Source organism: Natator depressus, chromosome 6 (assembly GCF_965152275.1).
Source record: "Natator depressus isolate rNatDep1 chromosome 6, rNatDep2.hap1, whole genome shotgun sequence".
Classification (NCBI taxonomy): domain Eukaryota; kingdom Metazoa; phylum Chordata; order Testudines; family Cheloniidae; genus Natator; species Natator depressus.
The window spans coordinates 109515965-109543961 of NC_134239.1; the positions used below are offsets into that span (position 1 = coordinate 109515965).

The 27997-nt window shown below is 39.0% G+C and overlaps 1 protein-coding gene across 2 annotated transcripts in view; it reads left to right on the plus strand.

Moving 5' to 3' along the window:
• The window catches only part of PPP2R5C (protein phosphatase 2 regulatory subunit B'gamma), a 190843-nt gene that overhangs the window by 45932 nt on the left and 116914 nt on the right, over positions 1-27997 (plus strand). The window contains exon 1 of one of the 2 annotated variants that reach the window (XM_074956248.1): positions 14529-14702. The exons of the other annotated variant lie outside the window; for it this stretch is intronic. Within the exon in view, the coding sequence (XP_074812349.1) occupies positions 14609-14702 (94 nt within the window). The 5' untranslated portion in view covers positions 14529-14608. Of the gene's footprint in view, positions 1-14528; positions 14703-27997 lie in introns of those variants that run through there. 2 annotated transcript variants of the gene reach the window in all.

Consider the following 27997-nt stretch of genomic DNA (forward strand, 5'->3'; position numbering starts at 1 on the left):
GTTTGGATTTCAGGTGCCTTACCAAATGCTTACTTATTACCCAGTCAGAAGCAGAGTTAAGATAAAGTACTCTTAGCCTGTTACTGTCAGTGTTTCCTACTGAACTCATTTCCATTGAAAATTGGGTAGAATCCATTAAAAGAAAGATTTAAAAAATGTTCTTGCCTTATTTTCATTTAATCTGACTTTTCTTTGCATGGATTTGAATCTCTTCAAAAACATTTTTCTATGATATTATTTACCAGCATGGCAAATTTGCCAATCACTTCCTCATTTGTATCTGTATGTCGAGCATAATCAGTCAGAACTCTGGTAGCATGCTGGATTCCTTCTTTCATAAAACCGTCATTACAAAATATTGACTATAGTGCAAGAGTATAGTTGCTAGATAGCCGGGCTGAATTAATGTATTGGCACCATTGGCCTCACGCCCCAACTCCTGCAGTCAAATGCTGATGTCACACTCTTAAACTTACCTTTGTTTTTTTAAATAATGACTCTTGCTTGCCCTCATGACTTGAAAATATAAGCAGTGTAACCAAAGCAATGGTGCATATCTGATTTTCAGAAAGGCTAAAAGAACAGTTCTGAGGTGTGAGTTGCTCCAGGCCTGCCAAAAGCATACGAGACAACTGTGTAGAGAGCCCCAAGGGTGAAAGGGCTCCCAAGTAGGTCCTCTCCTTGGGTGGGGGCTGAAGTCAAGGAATGGTGGTCTTGGAGGGAAGTTCCAATTTCACTGATGGTGCCCCCTACTAGTCCAGCAGACAACTCTCAAGGTCCCATTTGGGGATTTGCCTAGTACTCTGGATGTTCTTAATCTATCCCTGTAGGTCACCAGTGTTTGGATAGTTGAAGGCATTTATGCAGTTCACAGTGCACCTGAGCAAGGGGGATATGTATCCAGTTTAACTCGGTAATTTGTAGTGTTAAATGTAAGCAATAGGATATAAAGACTTGCATCTGTACATGATAGTTAACTCTCCTTTCCTATACAGGCTTTTCTGGACTCCAGAGATCTCTTTTTTCATTTCTTCTCCCCACACAAGGCCATTCAGTACATATTTGGCCTAAAATGTTTTTTTTTTTTTTTCTTTAAATCTTGTTTTGAGTCATAACAGCCATGTGAATATGGATTAGTCTGTACCTGGATTTCCTGTCTCAATTTTGTCTGTTAACTTTTTTCAGTTCATCTGTCCTTCGATAACTTGTGCTTTTGTTATTATGTTGTTGTTGTTGTTATATTTTTCAGGATGACAGATTAATTTTTGAGGAATTTACTGTGTATTTTTGATCCCCAGAAATCCACATGTTCTGTGGCATTTATAAATTCTATCAGTTGAGTTGAAGGACTTTAAGGAAATCCATGGAGTAGCTCTTTAAAAATTGTGCAGCTGTTCTAGCAAGCAGGATTCCAGTATTGCCATTTATTTCAGCTATTGGCTGGGATAAAATCACTATACAAACTTATGAAGAAAAAAATTAACACGAGGGATATTGATAGCTTCCCTTGACAACTATTTTTTATATATTTAAAAAAAAGGCAAATGTCTGTGAATGAGAAATATAATTCAAGAATTTGATGCCTAATCAGTATATATATAATATATATTAGAAATCTGAAGCTTTGAAATGAAAATGGAGGGACACTTGCTTTTGAACAAACCTCACTCACTAGCAGTGCTGGTACTAGCCCATTGGGAGCTCTAATCAAGAATATTTTCCCCCGCCCCCCAAAACAAATACTAATAATAGAGGGCTCCCATGAGCTGCATTGGGCTCTCAGCAATTGCTTAGTCTGCTTATGTCGAGCGCCAGCTCTGCTCACTAGAGAGCCAAAAAGTTCCCACTTGAGGTAGCTGCCAACAAGGCTCTACCAGACCAGGTGGATTTATCTGTAAAAAGGAAATCTGTTGAGGTTGGTGGATTCTTGCATATCAGGGTATTGATACCAGATTGCACCAAGAAGGAACAGTGGCATATAGAAATAAGGAGCCCTGTGATATGAAGGCTGTGTGCTCAGTGTCAGAGTGGATTTTCAGTGGGCTGCAATAAAGTGCAAAAAGGTCTAGGTGAATGCATTTCTGGATTCTGACCTCTGCCCTAATTGAAGACATTTGGGCTGCCCCTCCTTTGTGCAAATACTGGATGCAGCTCAGACTTGTCCATGGGACTTGTGCACATACTTTCTCCCCTCATTCCAGAATGTCTGCTTCTGGATGTAGCAGCTCAGCACACACACCTTATCAATTACCATCCTGATTTTTAAAACCATTTTTTGGTGCAGCAATGAACTGTATTCTCTCTCTTCCCTTCCCTCTCCATCTTTCTGACTGATATTTTGAGGAAAGAGGGGTCCATTTGCCAAGCTTCCCCTCTTGCTTCTTCCACCATTCCCCTGCATGACCAAATAGAGCACCTCATAGCCTCTCTCTGCTCCATTTGTGAGAAGACCCAGAGAGGGTAGCTCTGCCCACAGTGCCCCCACCCCACAAATCTTCTCTGTTTAGGGGGAAAGGTTTAATCTTCATGGCTTGTTGGAGGCAAGTGGAAACATCCAAAAGCTTCTCAGCCCTCTTCAGCACTCAAGACGTAGCAGGCAGGTCTAGCCTCACCAATTAGGTTGTCATCAGATTCCCCCCTTCCCTCCATAATGTTGGACCTATCCAGCTTAGTGGGGAAGTGCTCCAGGATCTCCTCAAATAGGAAAGATGGCAGGGCCTCTTATTACCTTTCTCCAGAGAGGAAAATCTGGACTCCCTAAAGGATGTACTCCTACTTTTCCTCTTCAATAACATATTGAACAACAGGAGTATAAAGATTTGACATCCTTGCTGCAGACTAAGCCACAGAAGGGAGCACCGTTTAAAAAGAAACTGATCTACAAAAACTCCAAGACTCCACAAAACACATGGGGTAGAGAGCTATGGGGTGGTCTGGATTTTCATTCTCTTCCATTAGCTCTAGCTCTTCGAAAAATAATTCTTCATTTCAGTTCGTGACAATCCCAAACCAGAGAATTAGAAGAGAGCCTTTCCTTAAGATGTGTGTGAGATACTTGGGGGTGAAGGTGGTAATCACCACAGAGATCCAACCAAAAGAGAGATGAATCAGCCAAGTCCAAAACAGAATTTGCATATTTCCACTGGCTCTGAGGCTGGCAGTGGGACTCAGGATGGCAATATATGTGGCTGATACTATCTCTGAATCAAGTCAGGCAGTGGATGATTACTATGAGTAAATCTGTGCCTTAGAATTCTTTGGCAGAATAATATTTGGTCCTGCTAAGCTGATGGCTGATAACAGAGCAATGAATCTCAACAGAAGCTCAGTGAATCATAGACATGTAGGGCTGGAAGAGACTTGAGATGTCATCAAGTTCAGCTCCCTGTGCAGTGGCAGGACCAAGTAAACCTAGGCTATCCCTCACAGGTATTTGTCCAACTTGCTTTTAAAAGCTTCCAATAATGGGGACTCCATGACCTCCCTTGGAAGCCTATTCCAGATCTTAACTACCCATTATAGTTGCAAAGTTTTTTCTAATATCTAACCTAAGTCTCTCTTGCTGCAAATTAAGCCTATTACTTCTTGTTCTACCTTCAGGGGACACGGAGAACAATTAATCATCATCTTCTTTATAACAGCCCGTAACATATTGGAAGACTGTTGTCAGGTCCCCCCCTCAGTCGTCTTTTCTCAAGACTAAACATGCAGTTTTTTTAACCTTTCCTCAGAGGTCAGGTTTTCTAAAACTTTTATCATTTTTGTTGCTTTCCTCTGGACTCTTTCCAGTTTGTCCACATATTTCCTAAATTGTGGTTCTCTGAATTAGAGACAGTACTCCATCTGGGGCCTCCCCAGTGCTGAGCAGAGCAGGACAGCTATCTGCTATGTCTTACATACAACGCTCCTGTTAATACATCCCCAGAATCGTATTAGCTTTATTTGCAGGTGCTTCACATTAATGACTTCTATTCAGTTCGTAGTCCACTGGAACCCCCAGATTATTTGCAGCAGTTCTACCAGCTAGCCAGTTATTCCCCATTTTATAGTTGTGCATTTGAAATTTTTCCTTCCTTACTTTGCACTTGTCTTTATTGAATTTCATCTTGTTGACTTTAGACCAGTTCTCCAATTTGTTAAGGTCAGTTTGAATTTTAAATCTGTATCTAAAGTGCATGCAGTTCCACCTTGGTGTCATCTGCAAATTTTATAAGCATACTCTCTACTTCAGTGGTTCTCATCCAGAGGTATGTGTACCCTTGGGGTATGCACAGATCTTCCAGAAAATACATCAGTTCATCTAGATATTTGCCTAGTTTTACAGCAGGCTACATAAAAAGCACTAGCAAAGTTGGTACAAACTAAAATTTCATACAGACAATGACCTTGTTTATAGTGCGCTATATATTATTCACTAAAATTCAAGTACAAAATTTGTACTCCAGTTGATTTATTTTATAATTATATGGTGTAAAAGGGAAAGTAAGCAATTTTTCAGTAATAGTGTGCTGTGACACTTTTGTATTTTTATGTCTGATTTTGAAAGCAAGTAGTTTTTAACTGAGGTGAAACTTGGGTCACACAGACAAATCAGAAAGAACACAATAGTCAGGAAAGGTTGAGAGCTACTGCTCTACTCTATTATCCAAATCATTAATGAAGATATTGGGTAGTACCAGGCCCAGGACTGACCCTTGCGGGGCCTCACTAGATATGCCCTCCTATTTTGACAGCATACCATTGATCACTACTCTTTGAGTATAGTTTTTCAACCAGTTGTGTAACTACCTTATAGTAATTTCATTGAGACCACATTTCCCTTGTTTACTTATAAGAATGTCATGAGGAACTGTGGCAAAAGTCTTACTAAAATCAAGGTATATCATGTCTACTGCCCCCCCCCCCCCTCTACTTGGTCAGTAACCCTATCAAAGAAGGACATTGAGTTGGTTTGGCATGATTTGTTCTTGAATATCCGTGCTTGACTATTCCTTATAGCTCTGTTATCCTTCAGGTGCTTACAAATTGATTGTTTAATAATTTTTTCCAGTATCTTTCCAGGTTTAAAAGTTAGGCTGACTGGTCTATAATTCCCTGGGTTCTCCTTGTTCCCTTTTTAAAGATAGGTACTATGTTTTCCCTTCCCCACTCTTCTGGGACCTCTCCCATCCTCCACGAGTTCTCAAAGATAATTGCTAATGGCTCCAAGATTGCTTCAGCTAGTTCCTTATGTACCCTAGGATGAATTTAATCAGGCCCTTGATGACTTGAATACATCTAACTTATCTAAATATTCGTTAATCTGTTCTTTCCCTGTTTTGGTTTGTATTCTTTCCCCTGGTTGTTAATATTAACACTGTTACGTATCTGGTATTCATTAACCTTCTTAGTGAAGACTGAAGCAAAATAGGCATTAAGCACCTCATCTTTCTGATGTCATCAGTTATTAGTTCTCCTTCCCTGCTAAGTAGAGAATCTACACTTTCCTTCATCTTTCTCTTACTCCCAGTGTATTTAAAGAACTTCGTACTGCTTTTGATGTCTCTTGCCATCTGTAACTCATTTTGTGCCTTAACTTTTCTGATTTTGTTCCTACATACTTATGCTGTTCTCTGATACTCCTGAAGCAATTTGACCATGTTTCCACTTTTTTGTAGGATTCCTTTTTTGATTTTCAGGCCATTAAAGAGGTCCTGATAGAGCCATATTGGCCTCTTAGTATTCTTCCTGTCTTTCCTTTGCATCAGAATAGTTTGCAATTGTGCCTTTGATACAGTCTCCTTGAGAAACTGCCAGCTTTCCTGAACTCCTTTTTATCTTCGATATTCTTCCAAGGGGACCTTACTTACCAATTTTCTGAGTTTGTTAAAGTGTGCTTTTTTGAAGTCCATTGTCCTTATTCTGCTGCTCCACTCCTTCCTTTCCTTAGAATCATGACATCTATCATTTCATGATCACTTTCACACAAATTGCCTTTCACCTTCAGATTCGCTCAATTCCTCACTGTTGGTCAGAATCAAGTTTAAAATTTGCTCCCCCTCCTGCTTACTTCCTTCACTTTCTGGAACAAAACGTTGTCTGATACATTCTAAGAACTTACTGGAAATTTTGTGTTTTGCTTGATTACTTTCCTAACAGATGTCTGGGTAGTTAAAATCCTGCATTACTACCAGGTCCTGTGTTTTGGATAGTTGTTTTTAGAAATGCCTCATCCTCCACCTCTTCCTGATTTTGTGCTCTGTAGTAGACCCCGACTGTGATATCACCCCTATCTTTTAATCCTTTCATTTTTACCTTGGGACTAACTGGTCTGCCTCCCCACCTCCTTTTGTATCTCGGAACAAATGTATATATCTATGGATAAAGCAACCCCTTCTTCCTTTTTTCCCTGTCCTTTCTGAACAAGCTGTATTCGTGTATACCAATATTCCAGTCATGAGACTTATCCCACCAAGTCTCCATGATGCCAATGAAGTCCTAATTTAGCTTATGTACTAATATTTGCACCTCTTCCTGTTTATTCCCCATTCTCCTCACATATGTGTGTTCAGACATCTAAAATGTTGATCAGATTCCCCCACTGATTCAGTGTGCAAAGATGCTCTTCCCCTTCTTGGTTAGGTGGACCCCATCTCTTCCCAGCAGACCACCTTCCAGGAACAGCATCCCATGGTCAAAGAAGATAGACAAGAACACCACTTGTGCTTCAGACTCCTTCACCCTAGCTCCCAGAGCCCTCTCATCACTGCTAATCTGGTTGGACCTGGCATTATCATGGAGGAGTTCAAGGCCACATGCACAGGCAAAGGTTCCCCTCATACTTGGCCACAATAAAGTTGCAGGTGATATGACTTGACTTATTCTGTGTTAAAATCTTTGTCAAGGAGCACTAAGTGGAAAGTGCCCAGAGCACAAAATGGCTCTAAATCCCTCCTTCCAGCCTAAGCAATCAGTGTGACTGTAACAAGTGTCCTTCTTCCCAGAAGTAGGTGGGCACATATATGGCTCCATTCAACATAAACATGTTGATATAGCAGGGGAGTGCAGAAGAAATATGACCTGGAGCTCCAGACTCTCCCACATCCCTTCTTCAGGCCCTTTCTTAACTACAAGAGATGACAAGTGCCAAACTTTTTTACAAGGAATTTTGCACTTCCTGAAACTATGGGCAGTAGAAGCTGTTCCTCAATCAAAAGAGTGTTTAAGGTTCTTCTGTTTTCTTCATACAGCAGGAGGAGATTTGGGCTTAGGGAGTCGAACCAGTATTTATTTTGGTTGGATTCAGGTTTGAGTTCAGTTGTGTTCAGGTTCAGTTCCAGTTCAAACCACCAAAAAAAAATAATGGTTTGGTTATTGGTTTGAACCCATTGAGATCAAATTTCAATCTTAGTGGATGTAAATTCAAAAGCGAGTTGAAACTTAGTTGATACTGTTTTTTGATTTTTGACCTTTTTATTAATTTTTTTAACTTTAACTTAACACATAAACACTAAGAAAACTCAAGTAGTCAAATAAACACGACTATTGTTTATGAACAGTTTGTACGATAATACATAATAACATCTTCTGATATTTGCTATTTCATATTGGACCTCTGCAGTGAAAGGATAAATTTGAGTTTGGGACATGGACCCTGCTTCAAATAGAGTAACTGGAGGGAGAGCTGTGCCAGGGGTTGAGGATGGATGGGAAGAAGCCTGTGTAAGGGGAAGAAGGGTTGGATAGTCATTACATTTTTTTTCTTGGTCTTGAAGAATTATTGTTAACCTCTGGGACCAAGAACATTCCACCTCTTTTATCACCAGGTGTGATTCTCATAGACGGTTGATCTGTGTGGCCCCTTGCTGCCTTATGTGGTGTGCAGGCAGCTCCTAAACTTCCCCTCTCGCTCCCTACTCTTGTGGGCTGGTCTCCTTCTATTGTCATTCTCATCTCATTCTCTTCTCATTATACTGGGGCAGGCCTTTCTGGTAGCAATCACATGCCTATTTGTTATTTTGTTGTCTTGTTTTATAATGAAAATAAGATTGCAGTAGTTTTTTAAAATATTTATATTAAAATGCTCAACTTTTATTTTAACCAGTAACCCATTTTTTTTCAATTCAGTTCTGGTTCAGCAGGTAGGACAAAACCATAGTTTGGGTTTGGTTCTGGTTTGAGTAAAAATACTGTTTTGAGCTGGTTCTCCGGTGTCAGTTTGACTCTCTATCTGGGGTGCCCTAGACCTCGAAGCTGAACAGGTCAATGGAGCCAGTACTCAGGATGTAGAGACTGCAGTAATAGTGGAAGGAAGTCTCTCCAGGACAGCACTCAATGTCAGTGCCCCTGAAAGAAACCGAATTGTGTGTATGTGTCAGGCCCTGTCATTGGTAGTTCCTTTATGTTGCCTACAGAAACCATCACTATACTACACAACATTGTCCTTTTGTCTATCTTCTGCCCAAGAATGTTCACAACTGTATTGGTGATAGTGAAGCTAAGGAGTCAGGGAACTCATCTAAATCTCTGGTAGATACCCGATATTATGTTGAGGTTCCTTAGAGTAGCACATCTATCCAAATAAACAGTTAGACTTAATTTTTTGTACTAGTGTACAAACACATGAGACTACTGCTCACGTACAGTGTGTTTATCTAGACCAGTGGTCCCCAAACTGTGGGCCATGCCCCTCGAGGGGGGCATTTCAAGGCCCGGGACTGCCACCATGAGGGGTGGGGAGGGAGTGCCAACCAGCCTCGCTCTGCCCCCAGCCGCAGCTTGGGCCACAGCTCTGCTCCTGGGCACGGTTCCCGTCCCCGCTCCTGTCCCCTGCCCCGGCTTCCAGCTGCAGCTCCGGCCCTGCTCCTGGCCACAGTTCCCAACCATGCTTCTTGCAGGGGGAGCGGAAAGGTTCCTTTACGGGTAATGGGGGAAGGAGGGGTGACAGCAAAAGTTTGGGGACCACTGATCTTGACTCTCTCTCTCCTTTTTCCCTGGCTTCAGTTTAAAATATATTGTACTAAAGTGCAAACTACTTTTTTTGATTTGTTTGAGAGCATGGGGACTCTACATGTTTTGAGGCTTATTAAATAATATCATACTGGTCATTAATTTCCTTCTCCCCAACATTACACAGGCACCTCTCTTTTGCTCTTTTTTGGAATCTCTCAGTCCTACCATTTAATTTGTATTTTAGGTAAATATGCTTGATCCTAAAATAAGCCTTTTAATGATGTTTGCTAGCAATTAAGGGATTTTGCAGAAGTTCTCTTGCCTGATTCAAGACACACATTACTCTTGTTATGACACTTCCCTCAAAAATGCCTCTAGTTAACTGATCCACTTGTATGAATAAGTAAATTACCTTTCTGAAACATCCCCTTTTTCATTGAAAGACTTTTTGACTTTAAAAAAAAAAAAAGACCCCCTTCCCCTGACTGAAATTAGAGGTGATGGTAGACATCAAATTTCTGGTGGAAGAGTTTAGAGAGACTTCCCATATTGCACCATATTCATTCTTTTTGAAAGAGACCAATTTCAGGAATCATAACTTAAAAATATATTCACCTGTGTTACAACAAAGCTGCCTCTTTGTTTCTGTTAATTTGCACGAGCTTCAAGAGGATTTCAATAGTTGAGGACTTCTCAGTGCTTTTCGTCCTTTTTTTAGGCCGAGGTACTCATATTTATTTCAAGTGTTGTTTTATCAACCTAGGGAATTATTCTCTTCCCTCACATTGAGTTTTATTTAATTAGTTATTGCTTTTTGATGGCATATGTCTTCTGCCCCACCCAGTATTTTCTACATTTCTTATTTCTGGCTTTTCTTTTTAAATTGCTCTTTAGAATATCCTTTCTCTCCTCAGTCCCTTGTCTTTCCTCCTTTTAGATCAACCCTAATTTTTTTCCCCCTCCCAAAATTAAGGTCTTGAAGAGAATTACTATGTTTTTGATTTTCTTTCCAAATGAAGTTGTTTAAACAAACTTAGCTTTAGTAAAGATATTTTGTCCTTTGGTTGCAAATGATTTTTTTGTGTGGCTCAAACCATGAGTGAAGCTACACAGACACTGGGGTTTTCCTGTTTTTCAGTGAGGCTGTTATAAAACACTAGAATTTGTTTGACAGAGATAGTGACTCAAAAATCTAGATTCCACATGTCACTCAAAGTATGTTCTCTAAAGATCAAAGTGAGTGTAAATATGATTCATGATTATTTTAACCAGCTCTCTAGTGATGGCTTTAATCAGGACTAGCCATTGGTCTTGTGGAGCCCGAATGCAAAGTGTTGAGAGACCACATGCAGCTTCCACCCATGCTGATTGCTGTTTCACCTGCTTACAACACTACCTAACTGTAAACATCCTCTTTGGCTGTTGGATGTTCCAAAACCTTTGATGCTCCAAGTCAGGCAATACTAGCACTGCTATGATTGCAAAAGCAAGACTGCCCCATATTAAATGTGCAGGCTTTTTGTAACTGCAGCTTTGGTCCTCACTTGACTGCTTATTGTGCCCCTGGGCGCACTACTTAATTTCCATGCTGATGCACTAGCAGTGCTTTTGCTTATTAATCTTTGTAAAGAGTACTGAGGCTGGTGTGCCTGCGCAAAGAGATAAAATCTGAATTCTCTTACACTGATGTAGCATGCATAGGGAGGGGGTGGGGAGAAGCTAAAGAAAGTGAGTACCGTATATACTTGTTCGTAAGCCGAATTTTTTTAGTAAAAAAGGGAAGCATCAGAGAAGGGGGTTGGCTTATGAACGGGTATAGAAAGGGGGAGAGGTGGAACGCAGCCCCTCCCCACAACAGAGGGGGCAAAGAGAGGCAGCACAGTCAGTAGAGCCAGAAGAGAAGAGGCGGGGCCAGAGTCTCTCCGCTTCTGGCCACGCTGCTCTCCCACCAGCCTCCGAAGCAGCTGCAGCTCCGGGGCTGGCAGGCTGCGGCCGTGCCGCCCGGTCTGGCCCACTGGAGCAGGCTGCGGCCACACCGCCTAGCCTGCTGGAGCAGATCCGGGCCGCCCAAAGACATCCTCCCCGGCCTGGCCCGCCCCACCTAAGGTGGGAAGGGATAGGATGGGGAAAGTGTGGGGTCATGTGGGGGGTTGTCACAGGGGTTACTCCCCTGACCCCCAGTTTCTCCCTCCCCCAAAATTTCCCCACCAGTTGCTGTCCCGGCCCATCAGGGTAAGCGGCTGGCAGGCCAGGACACTTTGTTTACTTAGCTTTACCTCTGTGCCTGCAGACGCTCAAGATAAACAAACCATCTCGGCCCACCAGCGGCTTATCCTGATGGCCCTGGGAGCCAAAGTTTGCCGAACCCTGAATTATAGGGTCGGCTTATGAATGGGTCATAAAAATTTTCCATTTTTCCTTCTCCATCTTGGTGGAGTCGGCTTATAAATGAACCGGCTTATGATCGAGTATATATGGTATATTGAGGAGAGGTGTCAGAACTAGGGCTGTCAAATGATTAAAAAAATAGTCGCCATTAATTGTGAGATTAAAAAAATAGTCATGATGAATCTGTTTTAATCACACTGTTAAAACAATATAGAATGCAAATTTAAATTTATTGTAAATATTTTGATGTTTTTCTACATTTTCAGTTATAACACAGAATACAAAGTGTACAGTGCTCACTTTATATTATTATTTTTTATTACAAATATTTGCACTGCAAAAGAGAAAAAATAAGATAGTGTAATCTACAAATCAAAGCATGTTCTTACTTTTAGGTGACATTGTAAATGGGCAGCATTATCTCCCGTAAATGTAAATAAACTTATTGGCTTAGCAATGGCTGAACAAGAAGTAGGACTGAGTGGACTTGAAGGATCAAAAGTTTTACATTGTTTTGGTTTTCAGTGCAGTTATGTTTAAAAAAAAAAAAAATTAAAAAAAAAATCTACATTTGTAAGTTGCACTTTCACGATAAAGAGATTGCATACAGTTTGTATGAGGTAAATTGAAAAATACTGTTTCTTTTGTTTACAAATATTTGCACTATAAAAAGATCATCAAAAATCATATAAAGTGAGCACTGTACATTTTGTATTCTGTGTTGTAACTGCAATCAATATATTTGCAAATGTAGAAAAACATCCAAAATATTTTATAATAAATTTAAATTGGTATTCTATTATTGTTTAACAGTGCAATTAAAACTGTGATTAATCACGATTAATTTTTTAATCCAGTTAATTTCTGTTGAGTTAAAAGCTTGGGTTAACTGCGATTAATTGACAGCCCTAGTCGGAACCAATGAAACTGCATTGCTTTAAAGTTAAAATTGGCTTTAGTGATATGTCTTAGCATATTACAAAACAACTAAATTTCACTTTGGATAAATGAAAAAGTAGGGCTTATTTAAAGAATTCTGTCAACAATTTTTTTTTTTTTTAAATAATGAAGCTAGTTTGTCACAATATTTCTCCTTTGTTCCACAAGACCTGGTGGTCGTGGTATTTTGTTTTGAGTGCGGCAGCATGCGTGGTGTTGTACAGGATCTAGAACAGCCCTTCCCCAAAGAGTTTACAACTTAGAGTTCACTGACAATACTGTATAGAGAGAGTACGTCAGTTGTCAGGTGATTATAGTCCAGTCATCAGGCAGAGCTGTCATTTTAATTTATATTTTTGTTTTTAAATTTAGTTTTGTTACAGGCTCAGCCCTTTGGTATGGTGTTTGTTTTGTTGGGAGTAAAAACTCATTTTAACTAAAATATGCACAAATTGTTTTCATGTATTCCGAGAAACGGGGAAAATATCTTTAAAATGTTTTCTAGGGTTTCAGTTAATTTGGAAGAATAGGGAACTTGAGTTCCAATCACCACCTGTTACATAAAAAATACAGTCCTTTTTTCTCCTTTCTGATATACCCCTTTTCTAGACGTATGTTGATAGTTTAGGCTGGTGCTGCTAGACCTTAAATATTTGCATTATATTAGAGAGCATTTTTCGGGGCAGATACAAGCAACATAATGCATTTATTTTTCTGAATGCTACCCCTATGTGTGGGAGGAGTAAGAAGCAATAAGGAGAAATGATCTTTCAAATATTTGCTTTTAAGGGGTACTGTCAAGTTAAATCTTATGTTGTAAAGAAATATTTACCTACTGTATATCACTAACAATACATTTTAATGGGTTTAAATTACAGCAAGGGAGATCTAGGTTAGACATTAAGAAAAACTTCCTAACTGTAAGAGTTCTTAAGCACTGGAACATACTACCTAGGGAGGTTGTGTAATCTCCGTCATTGGAGGTTTTTAAGAACAGGTTAGACAAACACCTGTGTGGGATGGTCTAGATGCACTAAATTAGGGTGACCAGATAGCAACTGTGAAAAAACAGGACAGGGAGAGGGGGTAGTAGGTGCCTATATAAGAAAAAGTCCCCAAAACCCGGACTGTCCCTATAAAAAGGGGACATCTGGTCACCCTATACCAAATTCTGACTCAGTGCAAGGCAGTAGATTAGACGACCTATTGAGGTCCCTTCCAGTTCTATGTTTCTATTATTTTAATAAAAGTGAAAAGCTTAAAAATTAACTGTACTTGTTACTATAATTTTTTTCTTAGCTTGGACAATCAATTCTGAGTTTCACTTGTTAATACCCAATATGGTTTTCAGGTTCTTAGTAGTGCAGTGTTTGGGTTTCAGTATTTTTAAATAAACATGGTTATTGGAATTTTGAAAAGTGAAATAATGCTGAGTTTTTATAAAATCTTGTTTTACAAGAGGTTATATTTTAGATTAAATTTTAAGATGCCTACTTTTCATCTTAATAAGGATATAAGGAAGAGGAATGAGGTATAAAAGATGAATTTTATCTTAACAGAAAACTTTACAAAGTTTCCCATAAAGTGTCCACTTAACTGGTTACTAAAGTTATTAATTTATTTGGTATGTATTGATTTATTTGGAATAAATAATTAGGAGGTACAGCATTGAAATTTAATGTTTCATGCTAGATTTAGTTACAGTAAGGTAAATGTACTTAAAAATGTGAGATATATGGCATTTGAAAATTAACATTGTAAAAAGATATTGCTCTTACTATGCATTTAAATCAACCGCTGATTGAATCACACTATTAATATGATATGAGTATTAATGAGAACTTTTATTTTGAGATTCAGTGGCAATTGTTTTTAGGAGAAGATGTCTAAACTTCTGCGTTTTCAGCACAAGTACATGTCCCATGCCTAACACTTTATACATGTATATGTTGTGCACAACAGTAAAATCATCATGGGTGAAAGTTTTCAGTAATTTGTTCAAGCTCCTTTGTCAAGATAAGTTTGTTTACACTGCAGGTTTAGCTCATGAGAGTGTGCTGAGAAAAGGGCTCTCTGTTTAAAATTACTGATGAATGGAGGCACAAGAGAAAGCAGAAAAATGTACAAGCTTAATGCAATGACAGCCACACAAAAAGCTTTTTTGATTTGCAGCTTTTTAGTGTCATTTTAAGTTGCTGCTATTAGCCAATCAGATTTCTCCTGACTGCTTACATCACTAACTAGCCAGTTCCCTCCAGCTGCAGAGAGCTTCAGTTTCTTTTTTTTTAAACTAAAATGGAGGCTGGTTTCTTGCCTTAAGGAGTACATTGCCTTTCCTGCTGAAGCCTAGATGTTGACATGTAATAAAGCTGGCAGCAGGATGGTGGTTGATGCAGCCAATTCCAATGGGCCGTTTCAGCCCGTGGCCCTTTTACATATTAGAGGTGAGTTATTGTGTGTTTCAGTGAATTGAAACTGTGTGTGGCTAGCTAATAAATGGCTATTGTGATTTTCAGATAAGGAAAGCAGGAAGTCCTTTGTAGCAGAATCTATTCTGTTTTGATGCAGACTCAGTATAATTGTGGAATATGGAAATCAGTTTTGTATTAAATGCTATTTGGATAATTTAAGAATTCGGGGAAGCATTGCTTGTATAGTTTAAAAGCAGGTTTTACTGCTTTCTACTGTGACTCTCCCATCCCCCTTTCTAGCTTTGCTGATGTCAAAGGATGTGAAGTCACTACCCCAGAAAGGTATTGGGTGGGGGGCAGGGCAGAGCTAAGTTATCCGTATACAGTTTGTGTAGCATAATGTAAGTGTTCAGAGTGCTGCAATGCTTTTTCTGTGTGAACAAATGAGAGTGCCTCTAAAATCACTACAGATAGTAACTGAACTAGGAAGTCCACTGGAAAAATACCCAGAATTATAATGAAAATATCTAGTATTTATTCAAAAAGCACTTCCTAGAAGTGTGTATGGTTTTGTTGTTGTTGTTTTACTTTAACAAACAAGTTGTGTGAAAATTGGCTTTTGTAATTTGAATATTAAATATTTTTTAGCTGTTGAGTATATAGTCTAGGATTCATAGAATAGGAATGTATTGTAAATTTACATTTTTTACCAAGTTTCTAAATTTGAAACAAAATTAGGTATGGTGATAATGTAGGGAAAAAAATACATGCGTGGAATTGCTATATTTCTGGTTTTTAAAAGCAGTAAAATACCTTAGAAGGTTAAAAGTGTTTATTTTTTTTAATGTCAATTCTCTTTCATTGACTTTGTTTTTATAACTCTTTTTGTGAGTCCAAAACATTTATGGGATGTGGTGAGAACAATGTGAACAACTGCGTTCAACCTTTATCAAAGAAACAGAGCTGAAATGGTACTGCATCAACTAGTCTTTTTAACTTTTTGTGGCATAAGCTAAATTGTTCAGATGCATACTGTACATAGATTTCCTGTATTGAAAACATTTTGCTATAAAGGTCAAAGAATTCCTGCTGGAAAGCCTGGATCCCTGATTTAAACAGTAGAATCTGATCTCTAATAGAGAGAAATTATAATTCCTTGTGATACCTTTTAAAAGGGTAGTATCACCCAATTGCTTGAAGAGGGATTTGGATGTATTCCAAGAGACCATAATATTGGCTTGTGGGTGGGGAATTGATCTACAACCATGGTTCTCAACCAGGGATACACATACCTAGGGGAGTATTCAGAGGTCTTCTGGGGATACATCAAGTGATCTCAATATTTGCTTAGTTTTACAACAGGTTACAGAAAAAGCCCTAGTGAAGTCGATACAAACTAAAATTTCATACAGTGACTTGTTTATACTGTTCTATATACTGTACACTGAAATGTAAGTAGTCTTTATATTCCAAATGATTTATTTTATAATTTTTTGGTAAAAATGAGAAGTAAGGAAGTTTTCAGTAATAGTGTGCTGTGAGACTTTGTCTGATTTTTGTAAGCGAGCAATTTCTTGGGGGATACTCAAGACAAATCAGACTCCTGAAAGGGATACGGTAGTCTGGAAGGTTGAGAACCACTGCTCTACAAGACGTTTTATCCATTGAGTGAGAGCAGGGACTCTGCCCATAATCAAAGGAATACAAGCCAAAGTGACTGAAAGCAGACCTTCTCTACCTCCCACCCCACCCCCAAAAAGTACTCTGTCAGGTTCCCCTCATTTCTTTAACATAATGTGCTGAATTTTTTGGTTCACTGAAGCTTATCAAACTTAAGATGAATTTTTTAAAAAGGCTCCAGAGGTGAGATCCTAGCAATTACAGGCCAGTAAGCCTAACTTCAGTACCAGGAAAATTGGTTGAAATTATAACAAAGAACAGAATTATCAGATGAACATGATATGTTGGGGAAGAGTCAACATGGCTTTTGTAAAGGGAAGTCATGCCTCAGCAATCTGCTAGAATTCTTCGAGGGTGTCAACAAGCATGTGGACAAGGACTAATCCTATTGATATAGTGTACTTGGACTTTCAGAAAGCCTTCAGTTTGGGACCTTGTCAAAGGCTCTTAAGCAAAGTAAGTAGTCATGAGATAAGAAGGAAGGTCCTTTCATAGATCAATAGCTGGTTAGAAGATAGGAAACAAACAGGAATAAATGGTCAGTTTTCACAATGGATATTAGCCAAGATAGTCAGGGACGCTATCCCGTGCTCTAGGTGTCCCAAAATCTCTGACTGCTAGGAGCTGGGAATGGACATTAGGGGACGGATCGCTCGATAATTGCATTGTTCTGTTCATGCCCTCTGAAGCATCTGGCACTGGCCATTGTTGGAAACCAGGATACTGGGCTAGATGGACCATTGGTCTGACCCTGTATGGCCATTCTTACGTTCTTAATTCAAAATTGAAAGGTTTATTGAATTATATTAAATTCAGTGCCTCAAGGTCTGTATGTATTTCCATAGTATAAATGATAAATTATCCTGATCAGGTCACACTTTACCTAAACATTGAATTTCAGTGCATTGCAGAATGTTGTATTGACAAAAGGTACAGGTTGGGCCTTCTTTGGGGTGAGGGTGAAGGTGGGGTGAAGTAACAGGAGTCTCTGGCAGATGGGAACAGATAAGATTTTCGCACTCAGGAGGAGGTCTTCGGCATTAGGGAGTGGGATACATCTCTTTCCCTTGTGGGTAGAGACAGAAGGACTTGTAGTTTTGGGGAGCAGGTGGAGTTCAACAACTTTGACAGATGATAGCTGCCTGACTGCCCTGATATCCAGGATTTCCTCCACCATTGATGGAGGAAAGCATCAGGAGCTGCATATTTATATTGAAATCATCAACGGATGCTAAGTGTCAGTTTTGAAGCCCAATGAAAACATTTAAATGTGAATACTTTGAGACAAACTGGGGAGCTCCTGCATCTCTTACAGCTGTTCTAGAAGATATTCTGTTGCAGAGATGAGATGACACGGCACTGGATTAAGTTTGGCTTGTGATGGGGAAATTTTCTTTGCAACTGAAAAGGATATTTTAATTTTTTTTTTAAAGTGAAATCTTAGATGCTAGAACAGAATTCTGCAGCAAAGGGTGGGTTTTGCGGTAGATTCTGTGGCTTCAGTTTTTTTAGTTTTTTTCATAGCTAAACGTAAGAGGGAGTCCCAAGCAGAATCAAAGGAGAACACTGTTTGAAATCCCAGTATACTCTGTCAGGTTTGGAGGGAAAGAGGTGGGGGCAAGGGCTGGGCTCTTTGCTAGGATGCCCCTTGATCTTGCTGGTGAGTTATTTTTGGCATCTACTAGAGCTGATTGAAACTTGGAATTTCCATTCTATAACACTTCAGAATTGCTTATTTTCCCAAATTGGAATGAAATTCTGAAATTTCCTTTTGAATGAAATTTCCCACAGAACAGCTTTCAGTGAAGTGCCTTGTTTTGACTTTGATTCATTATATAAATTGCATAATATAAACTGTATACTATATTTTATAGCATAAATAATATAAAAGTCCAAACAAAAGTGCTTTGACTTTATAAAAAAAAATATTTTGATGATTTTCTCAAATTTAGGTAGAATCAATATGTTCCTATAAAATGTTTTGATTTAATCAAATCATTGTTTTCTGCCAGAAAACTTATTTTCAGAAAATGTTTGACACACTCTAGCAGGTTGCTTTTGACTACCCGTTGTCTGGTAAATATTTTAAGCTATGATAATAGGTGTTTATCTTAAAAACAATATAGTGTGTGTTTGTGCACATTAATTTATATTTTCATAAAACTCGTATTGGGAGTATTTGCTAAAGATGCTTGTGGAAAATATTTAAAGATAAAAATGCATTTCCATATTTTACTTTTTTTTTCATTTCCATCTTAGAGGAGAAAAGAGATCTATCTACTAATGCTAACTGCAAATATTTTCTATAAATAGCTTAAACAAGAGCTATGAAAACTGGGAAGATGAATTCTCATTCTCTCCCCCTCCCAACTTCAGACAGAAGTCTGGCTTTAGTAAAGTCTTGTCTCTACTAGGAAAACTTGTAAGCACTTTTCTGCACAGATGCAGAAAATTATAGCTGTGGTATAGGCAGAATGCAGGCATTTTTGGAGAAATATGGATTCCATTTTTTAGTGTGGACAACAGCCTACCAGCTTCCACTCATAGAGGAAGAAAGCTTACAAATATTTCCACTGTAGATGTATCCTCCAGCCTTCTCTGCACTAGCATTTTTGGAGAAATCTCCCACCATTGCATTGCGACTAGTGCAGCTTCTCAGATGGTAACCCAAGAGGCAGTGCTAGTATAAACTGGGGGCACAGTCATTTTTACCACTATGTTATCTAAATCTGCTTTGAAGTGCACTGATGGCAATAAAACAGTGGGGGAAGATTCACCAAAATACCCCAAAACAGTTAGTATAGACACTGCTTTATTGGCCTTAATTTTTAATGGCTGCAATTCATACTACACATGATAGATTGCCTTTTCACAATTGATTTCAAGCCGAAGTTTTGTGAGATCCTGAAAGTTGTATGTGAAGTGTGTTCAATTTGACTGTTCTTGCAGGATTCCCCCTGCCCTTCACCGGCCCACTGGAATTTCCATTTTTGAACCAGCTAAAGTACTCTGTGTTCTAAAAGTTTGATTTTTCCCCCTAGAAGCAGCAGCAAGTTCTGAAAGATTTGGTGAAGGATTTTTTCTCTTAAGTTAAGTTAATTTAAAGGTTTTGTGAAAGATGCTGTATTGACATATATTGAAAGTCCTCTTTCTGCAGAAGAGGCACAGTATAGCCAATAGCAGTGCCAACTTTTCCTCTTCTGCATTGACCTGCCATTGTGTCTCACCTCTGACTTGGAGGACCATTTGTAGATGAGGATCATACTCTATGCCTACTTATTGCTTGGCGTCTCTACAGGATGCCAACAAGAATGCCAGATGTAATGGTGTCTTTGTGATGTAAGTATGTGTCCATGAGCATTTGGACTGTTTGCATTTTGGTAGCTCCCAGGGGACCCAATCAAGATCAGGGCCCCATTGTATTAGGTGTATGTACAAACAAACAGTTCAGTTGAGATACGACACTAAACATTTGTCATATGGTGGTCTCTAAACTTGGGCTGTCTTTGAATTACTGACCTTGGGGTAGAAGGTTATCCAATCTCCATAACTACTGCAGGATCTTAAGGCAAACAAATGCTTTCTAGATGTGATATATAATACATTTACTTGTATACTTTCATATTGCTCTTACTATAAAATGCTAAAAGATCACACTCTTGGGTCCCTTTGACAGTGAACAAACATAGGAAGTATCCTATGCAACAAATGCATTAGATGATAGCCAATTAATCTTTCAATCTTAGTATATCTAATTCCTTAAAAGAAAGCAACACCATTTTTCAAAAATTCTTGAATAAGCATACTTATTCTTAAAACAAACTGACACTTCAAAAGAGGCACATTTTTATTTAACAAAACTTGTTAAAGAACCTGGGCTACTCACTTAATTGACATGGAGTATGGATAAAGGAAACGCTCTTTGCACTTCCATTGAATGAGAATAACAGAAAATCAAGAGCCAGATTTAAAAAGTAGTATGGCCCTAGTTCTGCATGCAGAAAAACAAATCTCTTAATTGCATGCAAGACCAAAGGGTGCATCGACCTCACTGGCAGCTGATCTAAAAAAATGTCTGTTCATGTTTCTGAAGAAGGTCATTTTCAAAGTGTAGCACTCTTACTATAAGCTTCCCTATCTTTTTTCCTGCAGGTACCAAGGCAGGATATTTAAATTAAGGCAGGTATTCAGTGCCTATGTGTGCATTTAATGCAGTGATGTCTTCTGCATTAACTCTTAACCAATTTCTGTACTACTTATTTAGATGAAACTACCACCTAGTTAGAATGTAATGAAGCAGGTTAATGGCTGCAGTGCACTGGTCTGAGATTAAAGCTGCTGCAAATATATGTCTAAGGTAGGTGTTAAATAATGCTTATAAATTAGGAGCACAGAATATGGTTGGGTATTAAAGTTGAAGATGGAGCAATTGAATTTTTAATATGGTGAATGAGGGATGACTTCTTGGTTAAAAAATACCTAGGAAGAAGTATCCAGAAAAACAGCCAATTTTTGTTTTAAAGAAAGTGTTACCTGAGAGAACAATATCCAGGAAACAGACATTTGAATATTGCTTTTAGGTTTTTTTGCTTTTCTTGTACATTGAAGTGTAAAGTGAATCTTTTTCCTACTTTTACTTCCTGCCACAATGTGAGCCTCCATGCAGTCAAGTCAGAATTACTGTCTGCTGTTTTGAAATTGTAAGTTATTTCTAAAGCATTGCTATTTGGGGTTTGAGTTGTTTTTTTTTCTAGAAAATATTAAGTTTGATTTGAAATCAAGAGAGAGAGTTTTTCTTTAGCCTTTTATCCTGGCTCATGATGCAATAAGGCGGTACTCAATTAAAATTTTTGTTAAATTCTGTATATAAAATTTTCTGCTGTGGTCCTTGTATCACACAGAGAACTGCCTGTTACTTGGGTTACTCTTGGGGAACACTGGCTGGCATATCCTTTTTCATTCAACTCTTCCATTTCTACTTCTGCTTCTGCTTGTTCTGAAGGATGTTGCTCATACTGTTTTGCTGTATTCAAAGAATTATTCATTTGATGTGTGCTCTTAAATGTTGGCTAGGCATAGCTTTGTATGGTAGTAAAGAAATAAGATTTTTCTAAAAATGTAAAATGTATGAATTTAGAAAATATGTCATAAGATAAATCTAAGACCTGATAGAATCATGGTACTGGAAGGTACCCCGAGAGGTCATCTAGTCCAGTCCCCTACACTCATGGCAGGACTAAGCATTATCTAGACCATCCCTGACAGGTGTTTGTCTAACCTCTTCAAAATCTCCAATGATGAAGATTCCACAACCTCCCTGGTCAAGTTATTTCAGTGTTTAACCACCCTGACAGTTAGGAAGCTTTTCCTAATGTCCAACCTGAACTACCCTTGCTGCAATTTAAGCCCATTGCTTAGTAAGTTAGTACCATTACAGTCTTATTCTAAAAAGGATACAATATATTTTAAAAATAAAAATGAGACTTAGCTTGCTTTTTCCTGTTTGTTGTGGTGTATAATAAAGTACCCTTTTGGCTTTTATTACACATAAAAATCAAGTATGTGCAAAAGCATGACTGCTTCTAATAAATGTCTTAACATTGTATTTGTGACACATGTACAGAATGTAGATAATTATAGCCTTCACACTGTGTATTACACAGAAAAATAGTGTAGAATTTCAGAGTTCAGGATTTAACCCTGGGACAACAATCCCACACCCATGCCTAATCTTTTTGGCATTGAAGGGAAATGAGCACTGAACGTTACTGATTTAGCTTACCATACTGCAAAGAATGCTTTTGTGTGATCAGAGTTGTACACTGTATTCCAGATGAGATCTTTCCAGTGCCTTATACTATGGCATTAATGTGTCTCTCTCTCTACTGGAAATGTCTTGCCTGATGCTTCCTAGGATTGCATTTGCCTTTTTCTCAGCTGGAATCACATTGGTGGTTTATAGTAATCCTCTGATCGACCAACACACCCAGGTCGCTCTCCTTCTCTGTGTTTTCCAACTAGTAAGTCCCCGTTTATAAGAAATTCTCACTAGACCATAAGTGCATGATCTTGCACTTTGTACTATTACACTTTCATACCATTTCTGTTACTCCAGTCTTCAAGATTATCCAGATCTTTCTATATAATATTCCAGTACTCCTCTCTGTTGAAAATGCCTACCAACTTTGTATCATTAGCAAACTACTTTAGCACATGCCTACTTTTTGTGCAAAGGTTATTAATAAAAATATTAAATAAGAGTGGTCCCAAGATCAATTCTTGAGGAACTCCACTAGCAATTTCTCTCCAATCTGATAGTTCACCTTTCAGCACATCCTCTTGCCTTTTCCTCTTCAGCCAGTTCCTTAAGCACCTTACAATTCTTGTACTGATCCTGATCTTCTCTAATTTAACTAACAGTTTCCCATGTGGGGCCATGTTAGATGCTTTACTTGAAGTCCAAGTGTATTAGACCTACTGAATTTCCCTTATCTAAAATTTAAGTTATGTCCTCAAAGATGGACATCAGATTGGTCTGGCATAATCTACCTTTGGTAATCCTGTGTTGCACTGCATCCCCTTTTCTGTTTACCTCCATGAATTTAACTATTCTTCTTTGAAAATTTGTTCAAAAGCCTTGTATGCTAATGAGGTCAGATTGATGTGTCTGTAGTTGGCTGGATCACTTTTTTTCGCCCTTTGTTAAATATAGGTATGACATTAGCTATTCTTCAATCATATCGTACCACCCCGAATGTGTAGATTTATTGGAAATCTGTGCCCCAGGCTAGCATGTGCCAGTTCTTTCAGTACTCTGGGATAGAAATTATCCAGTCCCCCTGATTTGAGAACATTAAACTCTTAAGTTTTTCTTCAACTTCAGATGTGGTAATTTTCATTTTTGTGCATTCACTTCATCAGCCATCCTGCCTTCCTGCACATGTTCGATATTAGCATACTTACTGAAAACAGAGGCAAAGAATTCATTTAGTTTTAGGACCACACCTAGAGGATCTTTAATCTTCCCATCCATGCTGCAGAGCGGTCCAACCTCATCCTTCCTCATTCTCTTTTTATTTATATAATTAAAAACCCTCTTATTATTTATTTCAGTTTTCTTGAATGAAACTTGTAATCTGTTAGTGTGAATGTTTATTCTTTGACGTTTATTCAGGTGTCAGAAAAATCTTTTTTCACTATTGTGGGTAGTAAAATTTGTCTTGTTTATGATTAGACTATCGTTTTCTCCATTTTCTGATAATGTTTTTCATCCTAACCCTCTTCAAAGCTCTTAATTGATTTCATCTGTAGCATAGATAGCTAGTCCTCTCCATAGGATACTAAATGCAGTGCTCCTTGTTGAAACTGTGTATTTTAAACCATACAGTCTTCTATTACTACTTTGCTCTTAAGGCTAATAGAAAATTCCATATAGGCTATGTTTCTTGTTGCCTTACTATTAGATTTCTTATATCTTAAAATTTTGTAAACCAAAGTGTCTTCAAATTATGATTTGGAGAGATATATGGGGATGGGGGAAAATACTTGTAAGCATGTCCTATCTTCCAAATATAACAGTAGGCTACACCAGAGATTCCTAGCTAATATAAAGCCGAACAAGCGATAAACTTTTTGTAAAGTTGAACGGTTGGGTGTGAATGAGTAGCACTGTCTTAGTACAAAGCATTACTAGCAATACTTGAACCTGCTTTTGGTAGCTAAGCAACAAACACTTCCGTTTGGGACTCTATTCCTCTTATTAGAATTTTTACCTGAGACAGAAGGCCACATCTTCTTTCTCTTTTCAGGTATAAGTTTTTCCTGTCTTTTTAAGGTAAATGAAATATGATAAAGTGTTGGAGATTGATTTATTTATTTTTTCCATTCTCTGATTGCTACAGAGCATTGTTAAATGAATTAAATGGAAAATTCTTAGCATTTATTGTACTCCTGACAGAATGCACAGCTATGTGTCTTAAGTATGAATATCTAAAATATTATACAGAAAATTGGATATTCTGCAAATGTGTAGCGTTCTGAAAATATGCATAATTGGCTTTTTACTGTATTTGAGCCAAATTTTTCCTTGATGCAACAACATGAGACTTTTTCACAGGAGGGAATTGCTAGTAATAGTTGCTAACATCTGACACTAGCAGCACTGGCTGCTGAGCAGAGAACTGACCTACCTTTGATTAAAACAGCATTTCTCTCTTTCCTCCCCAAAAGACTGACACAACATTCTGGTAGCTGAGATGCTTGACTCTTTCTCTTCTCCTTTTTCATATCCCATAGAGTCCCCAAACTCAACAGCCATGTAGATCAGAGGAAGGTGTTGCTTAAACTGACAATAGGAAGGATGGTGCAGCGTATTGGGAAGTGGGTTTCTTATGGAGCATATAGGAGACAGCTTGGCAGTTAATCATTTAGGGAAAGAGAATGAGGCTCGCTGACATCAGAAAGTGAAGGAAAGAGTTGCTAAGAAATCTGTCCCTCATAAGTAATTAAAGCCCCAAAAGCCCACTGGCATTTCTTAACAATTTTACCATAAATTATTTGAGACCCTTGAAATGGGGGCTAGAATTTTGCAGGAACTAATAGTAAATTGGGTTCAGATCTTAAGAGACTAAGTAGTAGTCAGGACCTGTGTTTACATCTCAACCAAGAGTTAACTTTACTGTCTCAAAGTTCTTCCTTCGAACACACTACTTCCTACAGATCTATAAATCCCGGTGTAGTGTGTCTCTCTCCTCCTCTGTCCCCCAAATGCATACCCCCACACTATCCCCAGAGAAAACTAAAGTTACTTATCAAACAAAAGAAGGGAGAAGGTTTAGGAAATCTGGTTCATTTCAGCAAAGAGGGATGATGGAAACGTTTGGTTATATAATAAATCTGACATCAAAACAACAAATCTGTATTTTTCTATAGTTGTGATTTCACTTGAGCTGACTTTTTTTTATGAATTTGCTTTTTGTTCATAAAATAAACACTAAACCTAAAATGACACAATTGCATTAGGATGTGATGTAATTCAGAACTGCATTTTGAAGCAATTTCTGAATAGATTTTCTTTAGTAGAACAGGATCCTTGGTTTCTAATCCATAGTGTCCTCTCTTTCCGAGTCAAGACCAGTTGCAACAAGATTTATTTGAAGAGTATTGGGTCATCCGCTGATGATGACCCAATGATGCTACTCAATTATTACATTATTTATGATGATGTACTGTATTATTTTACAGTAACTCCTCACTTAACGTTGTAGTTATGTTCCTGAAAAATATGACTTTAAGCGAAACGATGTTAAGCGAATCCAATTTTTCCATAAGAATTAATGTAAATAGGGAAGGTTGGGTTCCAGGGAAATTTTTTTTTGCGAGACAAAAGGCATTATATACATTTTAAACAAGCAATTTAATACTACAGTCATCATTGCTGAGTATGAAGCTTGGTTGGGGTGGTGGAGTCAGAGTGGAAGAGGGTGGATTGTCTGGCTGCTCCTATTGCTGTTCTTGCTGAACTTTCTGAAGTCGAAAAAACACATCTAGAGATTGTTGTTTTGCTTTCCTTTTTTTTTCTTGGTAAATTTCTTTATATTTATATAGATGACCAATTCCCCTAATCACTTTGGAGCTGTCAGGATCGTCATCACTCAGGATTTGCAAGCCAGCCTTAATCCTCCTTGTCTCCCTCCTCCTCCTGACCTCCTCCCCCTTTACTCCACATGCAGCGTCCTCACTCCTCCCCCCTCCTTCCCCTGCCTCCTGCCTGTGGCAATAAGCTGGTTTGCGGTGTTCAGGAGGCAGGGGAGGGAGGGGGAGCCTGCGTGCTGAGTCCTCGCTCCTCCCTCCTGCCTCCTGAATACCGTAAAGCATCTGATTGCTGCGGGCAGGGGGAGGTGCTGATCCGCGGGATGTGCTGGGGGGCAGGAGGCGCTGTGTGGGGGGTGGGCGTAGGGGAGCTGATGGGGGGGCTGCGAGCTGTGGACAAAGCAGGCAGCCAAACAACATTATAGCAGAGCATTGCACAACTTTAAATGGAGCATGTTCTGTAAAGGAGCAGGGACGTAAGATAGAAACAATGTTAAGTGAGAGGCTGTTAAGTGGGGGGTTACTGTACAGCATCTAGAAGAGCTATATAGAAGAGGTTCTCAGATGGGGTGGGCCCACCTGGTGGGGCACAGAATGTATTCTGGAGGGGTGTGAGAAGCATTGGGGGAAAAAAAAACCTTGCTGCACACATTTTACCCACAGCAATGAATAACTAGCATATCTGATTCCTTCAGACATATCGGGTCCTCAGATGACACTGTGTATTTGACTCTGGATGGCGCTGTGCATTTTGACTGATTACTCTTAAGCTTAGAGTATTATACACAGTTATACAAACTGCATTATACACAGTTGTTGCCATCTGTAGGTTAATCCATTTGCTATGACACAGTGTGCACGTTAAATTGTAAGCATCGATCACAATCGCAGTTTTGCTGCTACTTCAAGTAGTATCCCTATGGGTGCTTCACTGTAGATTTTTATGCGTCCCCATGCTTCTGATTGGAGATTTTCAGTGGCAGTGTCCATTTTTGGCCTGTACATGTGTGTTCTGCCTTTAGGCTAATTAGTGCTGTGCAGGCATTCCACCCCCAGTTCTTTCTCAACCGCTCCTGGCTAGAGATGGAGCGCTTAGCAGTCTGTTTGCAAATACTATAGATCCTCTTTTAAAGTCGTTACTTTAATAGTTTGTGAGTTTTTTTTCACATTTTGTTAGATGATGAGGTTTTGTTCTTGTTCGCCTTTCTTTTTAATTAAAAAAGTAATTGTAATAGATAGCTTTTACCCCTGTTTTCTTTTTTCCCCCCTGGGGTTGCTCCCACCCCAGCAGGGGGCATGCCTGGCATCTTTGGGTTTAAAAGGTGCCTCTCATGCAGGAAGCCATACTGGTAATGGACAGCCATGTCCGTTGCCTCAGGGAAACCCACATTCCCCAGAAGGGTGCTCTCTGCCAGCAGCTGAAGACCAGGGCTTGAAAAAAACGGGAACTCCAGTTAAAAGTACTCCTCATGGAGGTGGCTCTACAGCCTGATTCCCTCCATCATGAGACACATCACCTCAGCCTTTGACCTCCAATGTGAGTGAAGCAAAGAAAAAGTCTTTGAGCTCCTTGTGGAAGTCTTAAGTAGAAAAAGAGAATCACCAGCCCTCCTGTGCAGAATCCTTAACCAACCAGAGGAGGTTCCCGGCATGTTTGGTTACCTTAGTACTGATAGCTACCAAACGTACCCAGAAACCGTGTGGGCACTACATTCCAGAGTCAAAGAGAGAGCCTAAAGACCGTATGGGCACAGGAATCAAGGCAGCGGTACTGCCATCTTGAGATAGAGACATGGACCATGCCATCTCTGGAAAGATGGCACCAACATAAGAGTACTTGGTACCAACAAGAGCTAAACATCAACCTTCTCAAACTCAGAGCGGTGAGAAACACCTGCGCTCATTTTCTCTCAGTGATCAGAGGTATGCACACAAAAGTCGTGACGGACAACATAACATGTATGGATTACCTAAATCACCAGCGTGGCGCAAGATCATCCTCCCTTTGTGAAGAAGCACTAAAGTTATGTAATTGGTGCATTTCCTACAATGTACTA